Below are 21,421 nucleotides of genomic sequence, written 5' to 3' on the forward strand. Positions count from 1 at the left end.
ATTTCTGCAGTGAACCAAGCAGAAATAAAAATCTCTTTCAGTTAGATAATTTGATAAGGGTTCATCCCATTCATCTCAGTGCATTAAAATTTTTAGCAGTTCTGCTGTCTGTTACTTGTTGTCCTGCCAGCTGTTTTGCAGAAGGCACTATATTGGCATGTGTACAAGGCCCAGCTTTCTCTCACATCTCATCCAGGTTGTGCTTCCTCCACAGCTCACAATTCCTCCACTCATCCCATGTGGAAGAGGCCCAATGACAAGAAGGTGAAACCCCCAGTTAAGGAAGAAGAGAACATAACTGAGCCAGTTCCTTCTGAAGAAAAGGACTTTGGTGTGTATTACATTAATATAAAAAATAATAAAATGAAGGTAAAAAATGTGGAGTGTAATGTCAGCCAGTTGGATGCGTTGTCTCATGAATGTATGTTCTAACTTCTGTAGCCATTACTCTTATTTGTGTTTTTTTTTAAGGCTGGAAGCTTCTCCTTGTCCTAATTCCCGTGGTGCTGGTGCTGCTTTTACTTGTTATCGGGATTTTCATATACGTATCACGCAGGTATGTGTGTTTCTCACCTCACAGAAAACTTATTGGGTCAAAAAAATGATATGTTACCAGTATCTATGGGCACATAATGTTGATTAGCATGTGTATCTGTGAGAAGGGAACACTTTTTTTTTTCGTTTGTTTTTTTTGTATTGCAAGACTTACTTTTATTTATGAAATAATCGTCATAATCTGTGCGTGAGTTTTATCTTTACCGATTGTGATAAATCTGATAACGGATCATGAGAAATATATCCCATGACACTACTAGAATTCAGCCAGTAAACAAGACTATTGGAAACATGGTTACTGATACTCTGCCATTTGGGGTTTGCAGTGCTTGACCTCTCTAGTGTTGTCAGCACACCGGCACTATCAAATGACTGACCTTAATCCGTCTGCTTGGCAATAAAGCCCCTTTTTGATGCTTAACCCTATTTTTCCCCCTTAATATTAACCCTTTGACATCTAATCCTAACCCCTCCAACATTAACACTAAAATCACTCCTGATGTACACCTAACCAATACCCATATCTGATACTCATGATTCATTTTGGCAGCTGCCTATGGCACCTTCCAAAAGCACAACGCCCAAACAAAATATGGTTAATGAAACTGCACGACACTGACTGTAATCTGCTGCTCATGTCAGATCAACCTGCTTCAAGAAGTCCTCCTCACGCTTTCCTTATCCATCCTTCCATTTCATTTCTTTCTGACCTTTTCCCTTCTATAATTCCGTTGATTCGTCTCTCTTCCTTGACTCCTTTTCTCTCTTTCTAGCTTTTTGCCCTTCCCTTCCTGCATCTCTCTTTTCATGTCTTCTTTCTTGCCCCACAATGGGCTCAATTCTGTTAGCGTTTAGTTGATAATTTACCTCATGGAATTGGATTTACCTCATGAGGTAAATCAACTTTTGAATTCTGGTAGCTTAAAGAGACTCCGTAACAAAAATTTCATCCTGTTTTTTTATCATCCTACAAGTTCCAAAAGCTATTCTAATGTGTTCTGGCTTACTGCAGCACGTTCTACTATCACCATCTCTGTAATAAATCAACTTATCTCTCTCTTGTCAGACTTGTCAGCCTGTGTCTGGAAGGCTGCCAAGTTCTTCAGTGTTGTGGTTCTGTGATGCATCTCTCCCCTCCAGGCCCCTCTCTGCACACTGCCTGTGTATTATTTAGATTAGGACAGCTTCTCTCTTCTCTCTTATCTTTTACAAGCTGGATAAATCCTCCTCTGAGCTGGCTGGGCTTTCACATACTGAGGAATTACATACAGGCAGAGCTGTCTGCACTCTGCAGGAAGAAACAGGCTGACACTTCAGTGGAAGATAGCTGCAGGGGGAAAGAAACACACAAATGATCTCTTGAGATTCAAAAGGAAGGGTGTATACAGCCTGCTTGTGTATGAATGTATTTTCTATGTGTGGACATACTGTACATCAACCTACTTCCTGTTTTGGTGGCCATTTTGTTTGTTTATAAACAAACTTTTAAAAACTGTTTTAACCACTTTTAATGCGGCGAGGAGCTGCGAAATTGTGACAGAGGGTAATAGGAGATGCCCCCTAACGCACTGGTATGTTTACTTTTGTGCGATTTTAACAATACAGATTCTCTTTAAGTAAAGTTTTACCTCATGTAATTTTCATGAGGTAATTTTCGACTAAAAATGTGTGGTATTTTGTGATAAAATACCTCAGACTTGAATTGAGAAGTGAAATGAGGTGCATGTTTGCATGTCTTTTACCTCCCAAAATTAGACCTACCTCTACCACACAGTAAATGCAGTTCTGTGACTAATGCTGGGAATACACCATGAGATTTTTTGGCATATAGCTGGTTTCAGACATGTCTGATCTTATTTTCAATCGTTTTTCTGATCGATTTATCATAGAAGTGAATGGAAATCAATTAGAAAAACGATCGGAACATCAATCGGACAGTAAATCTGCTAAAAAATATCATTGTGTATTCCTGGCATAAGACTTTAGCTATGAAAGGTATTCAGTATCCCCAATATAGCTAAGACAGGTATTACGTGTTTCCAGCAGTGGTGTACCTAGGTCATTTGACACCGGGTGCTGGGTATTAACCACTTTGTCCTCCTTGACGTATAAAAACGTCAAGGAGGACAGGCGCGCTCCCGCGGCCGATCGCGCGCGTGCACGCGCACTCCCGGCCGCGGAGTCGGTAGCCACGGAATCAATGTATCGGGCTGGGGAGCCCGATCATTGATTCCTCTCCCCCGCTGAAAAAGCGACAGCTTCTCTCGGAAGCTTCGCTCTTTCTGAAGCTGTGTCCCTCTAAGCGTACATTGTACGCTTAGAGTGACGTCATGTAAAAAAAATCGAGATTGCCATCTTGTGGCCAAAATGTAAAACTACATGTAAATGCCCAAAAACATTACAATACACCAATATTTCCCCAAATAAAACACTTTTAAAACCCACCCTCCCAAAAATGCCCACATAAAATGTTTAATAAAAAAAACAAAAAAAAAACATTACTATAAAAAAAACAAAAACACATAAATATTTACCTAAGGGTCTAAACTTTTTAAATATTTATGTAAAGATGAAATATTTCTCTCTATTTTTTTTTATAAGCTTGGAAATAGTGATGTATGCAAAACGGAAAAAATGCTCTTTTATTTCCAAATAAAATATTGTCGCGATACATTGTGATAGGGACATAATTTAAATGGTGAAATAACCGTGACAAATGGGCAATAACAATACGTGGGTTTTAATTATGGAGGCATGTATTATTTTAAAACTATAATGGCCAAAAACTGACGACTAATGATTTTTTTTCATTTTTTTTCTTATTCTTCCTGTTAAAATGCATTTACAGTAAAGTGGCTCTTAGCAAAATGTACCCCCCAAAGAAAGCCTAATTGGTGGCGGAAAAAACAAGATATAGATCAGTTCATTGTGATAAGTAGTGATAAAGTTATAGGCTAATGAATGGGAGGTGAACATTGCTCGGATGCATAAGCTGAAAACGACTGAGATGTTAAGTGGTTAAATGAACCCCCCCCCCCCCTCCAAGAAAAGGAAAAGTGTGAGTGTGGTGTGCTAAGCTTGCCACGGCAGGTAATGCCAGGTATAGGTGCCCCCCCCCCCCCCCCCCGTATAGGTAGCGTGGAATAGTTGCCTCCAGTATAGGTAGCCTAGAATAGTTGACCCCCAGTATAGGCAGCGTAGTATGGTTGCCCCGAGTATAGGTAGTCTGTGTAATAGTTGCCCCGAGTATAGGTAGCCTGGAAAAGTTGCCCCCAGTCTATACTATATAGTCTATACTAAATTTATAGTCAGTATATATAGTCAGATCCCCCCTGTGCATAGCCAATGCATATATTCAGATCCCCTGTATATAGGCAGTATATATGTTCAGATCCCCCTGTAAACAGCCAGTCCCCCCATTTATATACTTAGTATTTATATAGCCATATCCCCCCCCCCCCCAGTATATAGCTAGCGTATATATAGTCAGATCCCCCCTGTGTATAGCCAAAGTATATATTCAGATCCCACCTGTATATAGGCAGTATATATTCAGAACCCCCCCTGTAAAAAGCCAGTTCCCCCCCCATATAGCCAGTATATATAGTCAGTCACATTCCCCCATTTGTGTAGTTAATATACGTAGCCAGATCCCCCCAGTATATAGCTATTGTATATATAGTCCAATTTCCCCTGTATATAGCGAGTGTATAGGTAAATTAATAAAACGTGCTCTGAACTCCCCTTAACTCCCTCCCGATCACTCTGCCGCCGCCCACGCCACTTGATCCCCCTGCAGCGCTGTGATATGTGCATCTGTAGTACTACTCACCATCGTGGCTCTCTCCAGCATTGATCGCGCACCCTCCTCCTCCTCCTTCGTACAGCTCCGGCTGTTTACCGTGCCGGGGACGCGGCTTGATGAACAGTAGCCCGGAGCTGTACAGAGGAGGAGGATGTGCGATCAACGCTGGAGAGAGCCACAATGGTGAGTACTACTACCGAAGCTCCTCTCACAGCGCCAAGGGGGATCGGCGGGGGGGGGATGGGGGTACTGTTTACCTAAATAGTGGCTGGGAGCCGGGAAGGAGTGTACAGTGTGTGAGTGGGGGGGGGGGGGGTCTGAGCGCTTTCAGCGGTTTTAAATGAATAGTGTATGGGGTGGGGGGGGGGGGGGGGCATGTACGGGAGGGGGGAGCGGGAGGGATATTAAACAAAACATGAAAAAAATCCACTCCCATAAGCCCCACAAGCATAGCAGTCGGGAAAATACCTCATGATTACCACTCAGATACCGCATGTTTCCTCCCTGTGTCGGTAATTTAACAAACATCATCCAGAGGCGAGAAAATGTATCAGAATTAAACAAAGAAAAAAAAAAATAACGAATGAGGTATTTTCCTGACTACTATTTACTTCACCTCGCATAGCTACCAGAATTGAGACCAATGTATTTATAGTGGCTGTGTTTGAACAACAGTACTGTTAATTCTAACTAAACAGAGCAAAAAGGGCCTTGCATGATGGTAAAAATGTTATACTGTAAAGAACTACAGTTGGTATATAGAGATATTAAAGCAAAAACAGACACATATTACACATACGTAAATATGCATATGAAGGTATTATATTCTCTTCAATATTGTAAATGCTATTGTTTTGTATTTATCTTTTCTTACAGAAATAAGGCAAAAACGGAAACCTACAAAGCTGAGGATCAAAAAGGCGGTAAGTGAAAGCTGTGATTTAACATGGATGCGTGTGAGTGGTGCAGTGTAATGGTTAAGGGCTCTGCCTCTGACACAGGAGACCTGGGTTCAAATCTCGGCTCTTCCTATTTAGTAAGCCAGCACCTATTCAGTCAGGAGTTCTTTGGGCAAGACTCCCTAACACTGCTACTGCCTACTGAGTGCGCTCTAGTGGCTGCCTCGCAAACACTTTGAGTCCGACAGGAGAAAACCGCTATACAAAAAAAAGGTATAATTATTATTATTATGCACTTCATTCACTTCTTTTGGTATAACCAGGCTAATGTCCAACAGCCTCATAATAGAAACTGTTTTAATTAGATCCTGCAATTGTGACAAACATCACTGGATGCATGCTTTGGCAAATAACGCTGCCTAGATTGTTTGGAGAAGTATCTTCTGTATGTGCCCAGAGGCAAAAGGCAGCAGGAAGGGGAAGGGGGTGGTTCCAGAACTTTGGAAAGGACCAACTTCTTTAAGTCACAAAATGGCAATTGGATCAGTAGTTTTATTTTTGAAGGAAGCTGTAGTTAATGTGACAAGAGGGTAGAAGACGTGAAAGAAAACGCGTAAGAAAATGTGCAAGCCCTTCCAGTACATTATGTGTGATGTGTGTTTGTTGTCTGCTACAGGGTGCTGGAAGCCACTTGAACAGCCATTTGTGAGACAGCAGTCCATGGAATTTACTATGAACTATGCTAGTGACAAAGACTTGATGCAGAAGTTTGACTTTGTCAAGTGTGACACGGAAGGTAAGAGACACATGTCCTATATGTTCCCTTTACAGCACTCCTACTCATGACTTTCCCACTCATATTCCTCCAGATCTTTAGCGTATCTCATGTGCCTGAGCACGAAGTACACACCCTGCATACCTACACTGAACACACACTGCTCCTGCCCTGTGCAGCATTCTACCTTCACCACAGTAGTGCACAGTAATACACAGGTAACAGAGGCACATTTATTGCAGCCTCTGACTGTCTGCAGGGTTTATCGGTTTACTCTTCTGGTTACAGATTGTTGTGGCAGTTTTACTGCTGTTTATATATACATCCAGGAATGTGGTGATATTACACAATGCTTGCATATGTGGATACACAATACTGTTGTGCAGCGGTGGGGAGTTGGGCAGGTAAGACCTAATAAGAGCTCACAGCGGAGCTTCACATTTCACTGGGGAATTCTGAAAATCATTCTGTCAGTTCTGATGTAAATAGTTCACATTTGTTTGAAGTAGGCAATGGAAAGCAATGACTTCTCCGTCACACCTGGTAGAAGCAGGCAGGGTCATATCTTATAGTTCAGGTGTGTCTTTATCAAAGGCTGATTGTGGAGTCATGACTTTTCTGCTCACATAGTCTTATGGAATCCAGTTCACTGTTTACGATTTCCTCAGCTTAGCTTTTCCATAGCGGTCTTAACCTACCAAGTAATTGCATGAGCTACTCACCTCACACTTGGTAGTTGTCAAATCTGATTGGTGAAATCCTTTTATATGCATATACTAGTCATGCAGCTCCTAAACTGTAAGGGTCAGTGCAGGTGGAGGGGTTGACAGTGTGGAAAGTACCCGACATTTCACAACGTTTAGGTATTTCTGAAAAAATACTGTAAAGTTGCTGTCAAAAATATTACAATAAATAGTTTATCAATATTAACAACTCTTGAAGTGTCATAAGCAAAACAGCATATATAAATCAAGATTTGGTTTGACCATCCTTTGCCATTAAAACCAGAGCAGACTAGTTCTCCCAGGAACATTTGCACACAGGATTTTTCAGACATGATATAACATATAAGTTAAAGGGACTCCGAGCAGTGAAGAGAATATGGAAAGATGCACATCATTTTAAAGCTCTCTTTCTCCTCTTTCCAATGATATATAAACCGCCACCCTACGCCTTTTAGTTTTCGCTATTTTCGCGATTGAAATTGCCGCGATTTCGATCGCGAAAATAGAGAAAACTAAAAGGCGTAGGGTGGCGGTTTATATATCATTGGAAAGAGGAGAAAGAGAGCTTTAAAATGATATCCATCAAGCCATAGTTATATTGTATTACACAGGGCGACTTTTTGTCAAAGTCAGCAGCTGCATTCAGCAGAATGGAGCTGCTGACACTGGGGAAAGTGTCGTCCTGTGTAATACAATATAACTATGGCTTGATGGATATCATTTTAAAGCTCTCTTTCTCCTCTTTCTGACGACACCTAAATCGTTGCCCTACACCTTTTAGTTTTCTCTATTTTCACGATCGAAATCGCGGTCGCGGCAATTTCAATCGCGAAAATAGCGAAAACTAAAAGGCGTAGGGTGGCGGTTTATATATCATTGGAAAGAGGAGAAAGAGAGCTTTAAAATGATATGCATCTTTCCATAGTTTCTGCACTGCTCGGAGTCCCTTTAAAGCACAGTTATTAAACAGAGTCAACTGTGTGGGAGGGAAGAAACTGGGTGAGGGGGGTAAAGCTATGCTTTACTTACAAGGTGAGGGTTCATTGTAAAAGTAATCTTACACAATGGCAAAACTGAACAGAGCAATAAGATGGAATGGACTTGTAGCACCAGCAAGGTCTTACACAAGAAGAAATTTCAAAGCATACAGATGCTTTTAAAAGGAAAAAAAGTTCCTGCAACACTATATAAGGGGGCTTTTAGGACCATTGTAGTCCCTTACACACTCCAATGAGTTCTGGTTCACCATGAGCTTGCTGGTTAGTCTGTACCTCTCGGTGTTACAAGCCCTACTCCATTGAGCCAAATTAATCCATGTCATGCACTGATACGGATCAAACAATCCGAAACAGTCTGTATGCATGTTGGATTATTATGGCTCTGTACAAATTAACAAGCTGACACATCATTGCATTCCAGCGGATCTGGAGGTGTGTTTAGCTTCTAAGGGTACAATGGTTAATTTGCATATAATCAGCAGTGATGCCCTGGGAGACATCTCAAGCTCAGTCCAACCTGAATTATCGCAAATTCTTTCTGTTTTAAGAAAGCAAACTTGTTTTTCTTAACATCATAGTAAGGGGGCTTTTAGGACCATTGTAGTCCCTTACACACTCCAATGAGTTCTGAGTCACCATGAGCTTGCTGGTTAGTCTATGCAACAAATGGTGTGCTAAGCCACTAAAGAACGATCAACTAGAGGAAACAATATGGCCCATAGAATAGCAACACACGTGTAGAAAAGTATAAACAATGTATTAATCCATCATAACACTATATAGGTAATCACTGAAAAAGACATCTTGGATATCCTCTCAAACCTTCGCCAGACTACCTGCGATCTGGACCCTGGCCACACTAAGTTCATGTTGAAAGGCCCTGAACTATTTACACCGGCATTCCACAAAATAGTCAACGGCTCCTTACAAGAAGGGTGGTTTCCCTCTACTCTGAAAGAAGCAATCGTCAGGCCTCTACTCAAGTAACCATCCTTAGACCCAGATGCTCTAAACAGCTACAGACCTGTCTCAAACCTCCCCTTTCTGGGAAAAGTTATTGAAAAGGGTGTCTACCTCCAACTTGAAGCCAGGCTCTCCAGAAACAACATCCTTGACCCTCTTCAATCTGGCTTCAGGAAATATCACAGCTGTGAAACAGCCCTCACCCAGATTTGCAATGATCTGCTCATGTTCCATCCTGATTTTGCTCGACCTCTCAGCGGCTTTTGACACAGTCGATCATGAAATCTTGCTCAACAGGCTACAAGAGTACTGTGGCATAGATGGCATTGTTCTCCGGTGGTTCAACTCCTTCCTGGCTGGCAGAACACAAAGGGTAGCCTTAGGGCCCTTCCTCTCCAACCCTGTACCACTAAAATACGGTGTACCTCAGGGCGCAATATTATCCCCTTTACTGTTCACCATATACATGCTGCCACTTGGAGAAATCATATAAAAACATGGCCTGACATATCATTGCTATGCTGATGACACCCAGCTATATTTGTCATTCAAAACTGACGTCACAGACCCTACTCCACAAATAAACGCATGCTTAGCCGAGCTTCAGGAGTGGATGAATAATAATTGGCTAAAACTTAATGCTGACAAAACTGAGGTTCTTGTTATCGAGGGCCAGGGCTCAACAGCAAAGCAGCCCAAGTCTCAACCAACACCACTAAGGATAGGGAGCTCAGACCTGAAAACTCAGACTGTGTGCGCAGCCTGGGAGTACTGATTGATGGGAAATTAAGCTTCAGGAATCAAATCTCAGCTGTTGTGAAACATTCCTTCTTTCACCTAAGGAATATTGCAAGGATTAAACACCTAATTCCTTCAGAGGATCTTCCAACCCTAGTTCATGCCTTCGTCACATCAAGGTTGGACTACTGCAACGTCCTCTACACAGGCCTGCATAAGAAAGACTTACGCCGCCTGCAATTAGTACAGAATGCCGCCGCAAGGCTGTTAACGAGCCAACCTCGCCATTGCCACATAACACCAACCCTGAGCTCACTCCACTGGCTACCGTTAAAATGGAGAATTCTGTTTAAGATTGGCTTACTGACATTCAAATCCTTGCACAATCTGGGCCCTGGATACCTGAAGGACTTGTTGCAACTACATCACACACCCCACAATCTTAGATCAAAAGGACGTAACACCTTGGTCACCCCCAGAGTCCACCTCAAAACCTTTGGAGACAGAGCCTTTTGTCATGCTGCCCCTACACTTTGGAACTCCCTGCCACACCCAATCAGGACAGCTCCATCCCTGGAAGCATTTAAGTCTAAACTGAAAACCTACCTCTTCAGTCTGGCATTCATGAACATCTGACTATCTCCTCTGTAACACAACCCAGCCTGCAACCCTGTATTAATCTGAGACACAGCTATGCGCTTTGAGTCCTATGGGAGAAAAGCGCTTTACAAATGTTATTGTATTGTATTGTATTGTATATAAAGAAATAAAACCATTTTAAAAAAAGCAAAGTCACACACCTTATGCAATGTATACACCAATATGCATAGAATAATATTGCATCATGGAACCACCCCTGAGAACATCAATAGACTAGACCAGTGATCTGCAAAATTGGCTCTCTAGCTGCTAAGGAACTACAAGTCCCACAATGCATTTGCCTTTATGAATCATGACTGTGGCTGTCAAGACTCCTGCAATGCATTGAGGGACTTGCAGTTCCTTAACAGCTGGAGAGCCAAGTTTGCAGATCACAGGACTAGACTATCACCTGAGGTGCTCATAATAGAGCTTCCCCAGTGATTGAACCCGGGTTCAGATCCTGCTTATATAAAGTGCAATATCTGTGCATTTAAAGAATTCAGGCATCCATAGTTATCAGCGGAAAAAGCCATAAAGATGGACAAAAATAAATCATAAACCTGTGAAAATATGGATCACATCTGGAGAAACATACAATAGTATGGGGATGCAGAGTTTGTGAAAAACAGTGATTGTGATGCTGAGGGCAATGGTGCAGAGAGCACCCCAGCTGGAGCTCCCCCTATCTTGATAAAGCGGTGTGACTGCCGCGATACCGGTGGATTTGTCTGCTGAGGGCTCCCTCCCCCTGTCGCACACCTCGTGGCTGCCATACCTTCTCCAGTGAAGTATACTGCTTATTGCTCTCTGCACCATTGCCCTCAGCATCACAATCACTGTTTTTCACAAACTCTGCATCCCCATACTATTGTATGTTTCTCCAGATGTGATTCATACCTGCTCTATATTTTCACAGGTTTATGATTTATTTTTGTTCATCTTTACATTTTTTTCTACAACTATGGATAACTGAATTCTTTAAGGCCTCTTTCACACCAAGACGTTGCGTTTTAGGGGACGTTAAGGTCGCATAACGTGCCCCTAACGCAACGCATGGTGGTGTTTAAGTTGGATGTCAGATTGAGCTGCGTTATGCGGCTCTTGGTGCGCAGCAGTAAAGATGGGAAGTCCGGATCTTTTCAATGATTCGGATGATTCGAATCGGATCATTGAAAAGATCCGGATCTTTGAACCGAATCTTTAAATCATTTTACTAGGGAAGCAGGGGTGCAGCAGAGTGAGAGGTGCAGGAGAATGAGGGCACATTGAGGGTGCTAATGGGGAAGGGAGAGATGTAGCAGGAAGATTGTGCTTGTGCACGGAAGCTGCAGTTCCTGTTTCTTTCAGACATCCACTGTGAACTGAATCGTTCATTGTGATGATCCAGATGATTCGACTCACAAAAAAGATCCGGATCAAAGATCCGAATCGTGCATGATCTGGACAACACTACAGTGCAGTGAATATTAATTAGCCATGTGGCTAGGAACAATAGCGGACTCTCCCCTTACTGAGCATATGCAAACAGTCTAACACAGCTAAAACCACCTATAACGCACAGCATGCTGCACTTTCTTTGAGCGTCCAGCGTTACACTGTAACGCAACGTGGGCACTGTGAACAGCACATTGATTTTTAATTACTGTGAGTTGGGCTGCGTTACAGGCTGCTCTAACGTGCGCCTGTAACGTCCCACTGTGAAAGCAGCCTAAATGCAGATATTGCACTTTATATAAGCAGGAACTGAACCCGGGTTCAACCACTGGGGAAGCTCTATTGTGAGCACCTAAGGTGATAGTCTAGTCTATTGATGTTCTCATGGGTGGTTCAATGATGCAATATTATTCTATGCATATTGGTATATACATTGCATGAGGTGTGTAACATCACAGCCAAAACTCTGCTATAATGTCGGTCAGGCTAGGTTAGTGTTACACGTACCGATAAGAGAGTTAGCATTAGGCATATCGGTAGGAGGGTTAGTATTAGACGTATTAGTAGGAGGGTTAGTGTTAGACGTATCGGTAGGAGAGTTGGGGTTAGTTGTATCGATTAGGACGGCTAGAGTGAGAAGATGGGTTAGAGGTGGTAAAATTACTAGTTAGGGTTACATGAAAACAAAACAAAAAAAGCCCTGTAATACGTTATAAAGTTCATCAAGGATAATAATAGGACTTATTAAACAAAAAGACATCCAGGCAAAAAAGCAGCAGCAAAAAGGGGTTTGCAGCTGTATTATACAGTAAGATAATAAATGTAAATGCAGAGATCAAAACTACACGGAACCAACAAATAATGAATTCTCTATGAATCACAAATCGTCAATAAATAAATGAATAATTGAGAACGCATACGCACAAAACTGGTAAATAGTGTCCTGTGCAAACTGTGCTAAAATCGGCACAATCAACAAAACAATCACATAGTAAGGCTAAATAGCAGCTAGTAGTTGTTCAATAAAGTGCACTATGCAGAAAGTAATCAATTGATATCACCCAATCACTTTTGATATACTGTAGGTTTTCTTTAAAGGACAACCGAGGTGACGTGACATGATGATAGACATGTGTATGTACAGTGCCAAGCACACAGATAAATATGCTGCGTTTCTTTTTTTTTCTTTCTCTGCCTGAAAGAGTTAAACTTTGGGTATGTAAGTGACAGTTTCTGTCAGGGTCGAGACTGGGTCAGACTATAGCATAGCACTCACTGAAAAGTAATTACAGCCATAAAACACTTTCTTGTCAGTAAATGGCTTCTGAGAGCAGGAAAATGTAAAAAGGGTCAATGATTCATAGATTTGAGCTCTTGCATACTTCAATGAAAGTGTCATTGAGCAAAGACAATCAAATCGTAAAACGTAAAAACTAGATTTAAAAATAAAATAAAACCATGGGATATCTAAAAAAGTCATTTTAGGAGACTGAGGATAGATGCAATTGTTTTTTTCTCATCAGTTTTTCACCTTGGATGTCTTTTAAATGTGAGGTAAAATTGCCTTATACAAAAAGTGAAAGTTCTAAAATCAAATCCTTGTGATGTGATTATAATCAAGCTTAACTTTATTTTTTAGATTATCAAGAGTCGCTTATGATCGGCACTGATACAGTGACAAGGAAAGGATCCACCTTCAAACCTATAGATTCAGAGGTCAATAATGGCTGCCTAGAAAATGAGAACCACTATGATTGCCCTCTCAGGACAAACAACTACGCTTTGCCTCTTACCTGCCCTGAACCAGAGTATGCCACTCCCATCATAGAGCGCCATGTCATGCGGAACCATGCAGTCTCGCCCGAGTGTGGCTACAACGTCCCTGTAGTGTCAATAGACCGCAGACTGTCTTTCTCTGGTGTCAGCTTTTCCATATCAAGTGCAGAAAACAGTGGAGGAGACTACCAAACACCTCACAGCATACACCAAGATGAGAGTGATTATGACCTGCCAAAAGCACATAAGTGGGCATTAGCAGACAGTGGCGATTACCAAACCCCACAATACTGCACACTGGCGGCAGATGGCTATTCCTCTCCGAGAGACTGCCTAAAGCCCATCAATCAGACTGCTATTACCGCTCTCTTGTAACGGTCTCAGAGGGTGACACACTTGAATAACCACATGCAAGAATGTTACTTTCCAGCTGCTGGACATCTATGTTTACATGACTCTTCTACATTTTTCATGATTTTGATGATGTGATAAAAGACCAGACTGCTGACCACACGTTTTGTACCACTTCTGAGAGCCATGTTACTTTGAAACTTATGTGCAATGTGTACAGAAGATATTTAACGGGACCTCATTCACTTTAGAGCTCTTCTATTCAGACTTGATATTATGGTGGACTTTTATGTAGCTACTTTGAGACAGTGGTTACACTTGACTCTCTGGTGCATTTTATTATGTTTATTTTTGCAACTATTAACACTGTGAAGGTTTAATTTGTGACTCTATTTAATTTATACTACCTGTAAAACAGGACCAGATAACTGATAACTAGAAAAGGTGTGTTCTTGGGGAATGGCTACATTCCAAATATGGATAAAGAAGTGGTCTGGTCAGCTGCCTTGAAACTGCTGCATGGTAGAGGTACACACAAGCCGCTGCCCAGTGCACAGGCAGCATTGCGGTTTCCTTTCCATTCTGGTAGAGATAAAATAAAGTTGAGTATTCATACTTGCCTGGGGCTTCTCTCAGCCCCCTGTAGGCAGCGGGCTTCCTCGCTATCCTCCCGGGCCACTCTATCTCGCAGTCAGCTCTGATGAATTATTCAGTCACGCTCCACTGCACTCCACTGCATGTGTGCAGTCCTGGGGGGTTCTGCACATGCGCAGTTACAGTCTTAATGAACTGCGCATGCGCAGAAAGCTTCCGGCTGCAGGACTGTGATTTGAGGGCGTGCACAGCCGGGACTGCACATATGCAGCGGGTCGTGACTGAAGAATTAACTGGATCAGACTGTGGGACAGCAGAGTGGCCCTGGAAGACTGTGAGCGATCCCATGGCATGTGCACATCTCAAATTTGAATATGACATCTGACCTCACATAAGCCTGTGACACATCTATGAGGACTGTCATCCTAGAAGGTGCAGTGCACAGCATGTGGCAGGGGTAAGAAGAACAATGGCTTTAGCCTTAGCTTGGATGAGATTATCTGGCAGGCCGGATCTCTCACAGACACAATGGGGTTGCTCTATACACGACTGAGCTGAGAATCCTCTAGCTTGTGTAGAAGGACTAAGGCTAGCTCCACTTTGGGGTGTTGCATTACCTTTAAAAACAGGATTGTAATGCAATGGCTGGGAAAAGTCATATTGTACATTTATGCACCCAATGCATACAGTACATACAAAGTATGCTTCACTGCTGTTAACACATATGTTGTGTGGTACTGCACTGTATGCATTCGTGGTATGCCGACAGATTCCACCACACTGCACTGTAACCCGCCGATGGGAACGTACCATTACAATATAATTGAATTGCGTTAAAAGTGTGATGATGTTGTTCAGTGCAATGCTCCAGTGTGAATGTAGCCTCAGGCCCATTTTTCCGGGGCTACCACGGAACATGGTGGCGGCAGGAGGTCCTCTCTGCGCACAACTATGAGCAGACTTTTTGCAGTCAAAGGCTTCTGGAATTAGGAGGGAGCTGTTTGAAAAGATCCCTGGTGGTCTTTCATTAAAAAAAAAGACCCAATTTTTTCTAGTTTTAAACTAAACTCTTGATCATTTTCACATAGTGGCTTATTTATAAAGGTAGTGAATAGCTGCTCATCAGAAAAATGCTCTTATTTCTACAGGAGTTATGACACTTTTGTAGAGATCAGTGCATTGTCTTATTCCTATAAATGGAGATCAGCAGAAATGATCTTCCCTTATAAGCGTTTCATCTGTCTCCCCGGATTACGACTATTGCTAATAATTGTCAGCAATGTGTTGCCATTGCCTTATTTATGTATCAGAGATCAGCTGTTTGCTGCCTATTGATGACCATTGACCATTCTTCACTTTAGAAGTGGAGAATTCTGTTTACATCAGTGGGGCAGTTTGTAGTGCAGTTGAAGTGCTCTGCAGCTCCCTGGTGCCCTCCCTTTCCTGGCCCTTCTGGAAGCTTTATAATCAATTGCGGCGTAGTCACTGATGTAAAGCTGGCACCTTGATTAATTTGCATATCTGGCCGGCCAGAGAACCTCGCCGGAAATGCATTGCTTGTGAGCTGCATAACATATCGAGGCTCTGGATTTACAGCAGTCACTAGGTTGCAGTTCACTCTGGATGGCCTTTTGCAATCTGAAGATCCATTAAGATAATTATTAAAGCTGTGTATTAATATTTTACAGTGATTATGGTTGGTAATCAAATCATGGATTGCCACCACAGATGTACTGATTACCCCCTTTATAAATATGGCAATCTTTAAGGACAACTGAAGTGAGAGGGATATGGAGGCTGACCTATTTCATTTTAAACAATAACAGTTACCTGGCTGTTCTGCTGATCCTCTGCCTCATACCTTTAGCCATACACCCTGAACTAGCATGCAGATTGGATCTTTCCGACACAAATCGGACAAGATTACCTGCATGCTTGTTTCATGTGTTAGTCAGACACTACTTCATCAAGGGGACTGCCAGGCAACTGGCATTGTTTAAAAGGAAATATGGCTGTTTTTCTATACCTCTCCCTTTAGGTTCCTTTTAAAGATGTGATCTGATTTTGAAAAATGGAGAACAGAGATATTTCATTCTGTGATCCAATAATCACTGGCTTGTGAGTTGGCCGCATAGTGTTCAGTAAAGCCACATCAGCAGAGCAGTGGAGCTGGGTACACTCAGATGTAAACTGAATTCCACACACATAGAAGTGACTTGTGTGTGCCAGCCATGTAGCAGCTGCAGCAAAGGTATTGCTTTATCCTAAACCACAAGTGCACACCTTCTCTCATCCATACAAAATGTAAGTTATCAGCTTATTTTATACCCCATCCTCAAATGTTTTTTTTTTTATAGGAATTATCATTTTATTTGTTGACTGAGTTATTAGACTTGAGCCTTACCTAAAATATGCAACTTGTACTTCAAAGAGATATGTGTTTTCTAGTTTTATTTGTACAATAAGGTTAAATTGTAAGTGTCATGGTGATATTTGGAGCCATTAACATTGTGTGCTATGAGAGTGGCCTGTTGCCACCACTAGCCGTCCAATTCTGCCTCAGTTTCAAGCTTCCACTAGATACAATGGGATAGAGTCACTAAACGCTGAGGGCGCACATAGATTTTCACACGTTACACATCTATTATTACTTACAATGATATTGTGTGCCCCTATTACACTCGTTATTGGCTGACCAGCTATGCAACCTTTGTGTGTTTTTAACCAATAATGTACATAATAGAGAGCACACATTATCAACATGAGTAATAACAGCTTTGTGTTGTGCATTACTTGCACCACAGTTTACATGTGCACCATATGCGATATGTATAGTGAATCCAGGCCATTGTCAGATGGAATCTCATATAGCAGCATAACCTGTTCAGACACTTTGAGGAATGTATTATATGTTAATTTGAATGACGTGAGAAACAACTGTTGTTGTAGTGTTTTTTGAACTTCTATGAAAATGTTTATTAGACCTCCTGATGCTTCAAAAATTCACTTAGGTTTCCCTTCTAACAGCCAGTCAGGATCTAAAACATTACAAGAAATAGAAAAGAACATAAATCTGATGGGCAGTTTGAAGAGAAAGTAAGCAGTGATCATTTCCCTAGCAGAAGGGTCCTTGTCTTCTGAATGCTGGTCATTTTGAACTGTCATGCTGATACCTGTTTACTGCTCACCCAACAAATAAAATGTCTTTCTTACAGGCAACAGGTGACCTTTTGTGGAGTTCTTCTAATTATGTGGTTTTCTTTAGTTTATTGCACATCATGGTGAATTTATACAGCCATACTTATTTTGCTGCTCTTTTAGTGACACCTGGTGGTCATAAGAGAGAAAAGCTGCTGTAGCTATATAGAGAATATAAAACTCCACATTTATAAAGTTAAAAATTGATGTATATGTTTTTGCTCATAAAAACTAAAATGTGTAGGGCGACGATTTGGGTGTCGCCAGAAAGAGGAGAAAGAGAGCTTTAAAATGATATCGATCTTTCCATAGTTACATTGTATTACACAGGACGACACTTTCCCCAGTGTCAGCAGCTCCATTCAGCAGAAAAAGTCGCCCTGTGTAATACAATGTAACTATGGAAAGATGGATATCATTTTAAAGCTCTCCTTCTCATCTTTCTGGCGACACCTAAATCGTCGTCCTACGCCTTTTAGTTTTCTCTATTTTCGCGATTGAAATCGCGGCTGCTGCAATTTCCATCGCGAAAATAGCGAAAACTAAAAGGCGTAGGGCAGCGGTTTGTATATCATTGGAAAGAGGAGAAAGAGAGCTTTAAAATGATATGCATCTTTCCATAGTTTCTGCACTGGTCGGAGTCCCTTTAAACTAATAGCTGGACTTGTTATAGTGGGATGTACAGTTGTGCTCATAAGTTTAAATACCCTGGCATCATTTGATTTCTTAAAGGATACCTTAGTGCTCAATTAAATTCAAAAAGGACACCTAATGTGTGTATTGGGATCCTTACTACACCTCCCGAGCCCTGGTGTTTACCTCCGTTCTTTGGTAATAATTGAATTGCTGCTCTTTCGGGTCAGAGAGGTCAGTGACCTCCAACCCGGACATACTGTGTGCGGATCCTTACTACACCTCCCGTGCCCCAGCGTCTCCCTCCGTTCTTCGGTAATAATTGAATTACTGCTCTTTCGGGTCAGCACGGTCAGTGGCCTCCAACCCAGACATACTGCGCTGTGCAGTATGTCTGCTAGGACGCCTTGCGATCATGCAAATGCGCTGTCATATGGCATCGCTGGGGAATGCAGGCACAAGGCACCCTAGTGGGCATACTGTGCATGCGCAGTATGTCCAGGTCGGAGGTCACCGACCGCCCCATCCCGGAAGAGGAGAAATTAGATTATTACTGAAGAACTAAGGGAGACGCCAGGGCACGGGAGGTGCGGTAAGGATCCGCACAGCTCCCCATACACAAATTAGGAATCTAATTTAATTTAGTGCTAAGGTATCCTTAGACTTTTTTTCTTTTTCTATGAAAAATGGTTAATTTCACTCATGGTTAGTGGTTGGCTGAAGCCATTTATTGTCAAACAACTGTGTTTACTCTTTTTAAATCCTAATCACTTCACAAACTACCCAAATGACCCTGATCAAAAGTTTACATACCCTGGTGATTTGGCCTGATAACATGCACACAACTTGACACAAATAGGTTTTAATGGCTATCTTCACCTGTGATCTGTTTGCTTGTAAATTAGTGGTTGTGTATAAAAGGTCAATTAGTTTCTGGACTCCTGACAGCCCCTTGCATTTTTCATCCAGTGCTGCACTGAGGGTTTTTTTCTTTGGATTCTTTTTTTTGGGGGGGAGGGGGGGGGATTTGGGTGCATACACACATCTATTTTTGATTGCGACTTGTAACTATGGAAAGATGGATATCATTTTAAAGCTCTCTTTCTCCTCTTTCCAATGATCTATAAACCACCGCCCTACGCCTTTTAGTTTTCGCTATTTTCACGATTGAAATTGCCGCAATTGAAATAAATCTCGCTTCAGACCTCATAGATAGCAGGGGCATGTGTGCCCCTGCTAAACCGCCGCTATCCCGCGGCTTAACGGGGGTCCCTTCACCCCCAAATCCCCTCCATCAAGCGGGGGAGCGCTTCCGCATTGGGGCAGGGCTAACCGCCTCAGCCCTGCCCCACGCGCGTCTGTCAGATGCGTATCTCCGCCTCTCCCCCGCCCCTCTCAGTCTTCCTTCGCTAAGAGGGGCGGGGGAGAGGCGGCGATGCGCGTCTGATAGACGCGACTGGAGGCAGGGCTGCAGCCGTTAGCCCTGCCTCCAGGAAGGGAAGATTTATGACTAAGACTACGACCAAGTCTTGCAGGGGTGGGTTTGGGGGTGAAGGGACCCCCGTTTAGCGGCGCGATAGCGGCGGTTTAGCAGGGGCACACATGCCCCTGCTAAGTATGAGCTCTGAAGCGAGATTTATTCTCGCTTCAGAGTCTCTTTAAGACATTATTCACACATTAGTATGCTAACCATGTGATATTTGTTCCATTGGAAAAGAGATGAACATCAACAAGACCAGAGTATCACCTGGTAGAAGCTGGGCAAGCTATATGTGTGCTAATACTTGGTTCGGATAAAATACCTGGGTATGTACAAAACATATGACAACCTTTTACCTCCTCATTAGGGGATGATCAGTGAGATGCAAATATTTCCAAGTTCATGCAGGAATATCTACATTTTTATGCAAATGTCTGCAGCTTGAAAATGGACCAATCATTTTTAACCTTGGCGGGAGTTGATTCATTTCCAAGCTGCATACATTTGCATAAAGATTTACATAATTCTACATGAACTCGGAAATGTTTGCGTCTCACTGATCATCCCTACTCCTCAGGACCCTGTAATCCAGGACTGTTAACTTCAATCTTTGTTGCCTGAAATCGTATACTTTTTGGACATTTCAGTTGATTTTTGCATTAAAATGTTATCGGTAAGAATTCATACAGTGTGCTCAGTCTCAGGCAGAAGATCTAGTACAGGCGCTGGTCAATTTTACACCATTTTTCTGGTGAGTTACATGAGTGTTTACTGGGAACAGAATATGGCTAGAAGTACCTGTGGGACAATCTGCAGTTTGGGCCAGCTGAATAATGTGTGTTATTACAGTAGAATCTTGTTATAGTAAACTCAGTCCTTAGGTCTCAGAAAATGCGTCTGTATAAATATACAATGTATGACCGTTTCTGATTGAGTAAACTTCTGATATAGTGAACCACTTTCCCTGGTCCCTTGGAGTTTACTATAAAGGGATTCTACTGTAATTGGAAACTTGTGGACAGAATTCTGAGAGCGCCAAATGCAGTTCCTTGGTGTCAATACAGTGAAATGTATGTATTTACATAGTGCTCACTGTATCGGCACCACTTTACAGAGTACATTATACATATGTCAGTATTTTCTTACCATAGTAATAATCTGATGTCTACCATAGTGTAAGAGTGGGGATGGGGCAATTGGCCTACCATTATTTTTTTCGAATGTAGGCGGAAAATGGAGTACACAGGGAGACTATACAAACTATATGAGTAGTATTCGGCCTGGGAATAGAACCGTGGACTTCAGTGCTGTAAATGAGTGCTAGCCACTTAGCTACCCTGCTGTAAGTGATTTGAAAATACTGATGTGCCTTACTGTTTTTTGGTTTTTTTTTTATGAAAGTGTGTTCAATACCATTTTATACAGATCAGTTCTGTGAGGAGAGATGTAATAACAGAAAACTCCTGTAAAATAGTTTTTCTGTAAGTAATGTTACAACTATTTCTTGTTAAATCTCTATGTATGAAGTTATTGGGAATCTGCTGTAAAAAAAAAAAAAAAAAAAAAAAATAGCTAGATATAGTGGTTTGCTAAATTATTTGGCCCGCTTGAAGTTTTCCACATTTTGTCATATTACTGCCACAAACATGAATCAATTTTATTGGAATTCCACGTGAAAGACCAATACAAAGTGGTGTACATGTGAGAAGTGGAATAAAAATCATACATGATTCCCAACATTTATAAAAAAAAAAACTGCAAAGTGGGGTGTGCGTAATTATTCAGCCCCATGAGTCAATACTTTGTAGAACCACCTTTTGCTGCAATTACAGCTGCCAGTCTTTTAGGGTATGTC

The 21,421-nt window shown here is 41.9% G+C and overlaps 1 protein-coding gene across 1 annotated transcript in view; it reads left to right on the forward strand.

The window, feature by feature from the left end:
* The window catches only part of DCBLD1 (discoidin, CUB and LCCL domain containing 1), a 111,772-nt gene extending 94,298 nt beyond the window's left edge, over positions 1 to 17,474 (forward strand). The window contains exons 11-15 of the mRNA XM_068231353.1: positions 215 to 331; positions 472 to 556; positions 5,237 to 5,283; positions 5,936 to 6,055; positions 13,174 to 17,474. Of these exons, the coding sequence (XP_068087454.1) occupies positions 215 to 331; positions 472 to 556; positions 5,237 to 5,283; positions 5,936 to 6,055; positions 13,174 to 13,685 (881 nt within the window). The 3' untranslated portion in view covers positions 13,686 to 17,474. The remainder of the gene's footprint in view (positions 1 to 214; positions 332 to 471; positions 557 to 5,236; positions 5,284 to 5,935; positions 6,056 to 13,173) is intronic.
* Positions 17,475 to 21,421: the final 3,947 nt, after the last annotated feature.

Source organism: Hyperolius riggenbachi, chromosome 4, assembly GCF_040937935.1.
Source record: "Hyperolius riggenbachi isolate aHypRig1 chromosome 4, aHypRig1.pri, whole genome shotgun sequence".
In the NCBI taxonomy this organism is placed as follows: Eukaryota; Metazoa; Chordata; class Amphibia; order Anura; family Hyperoliidae; genus Hyperolius; species Hyperolius riggenbachi.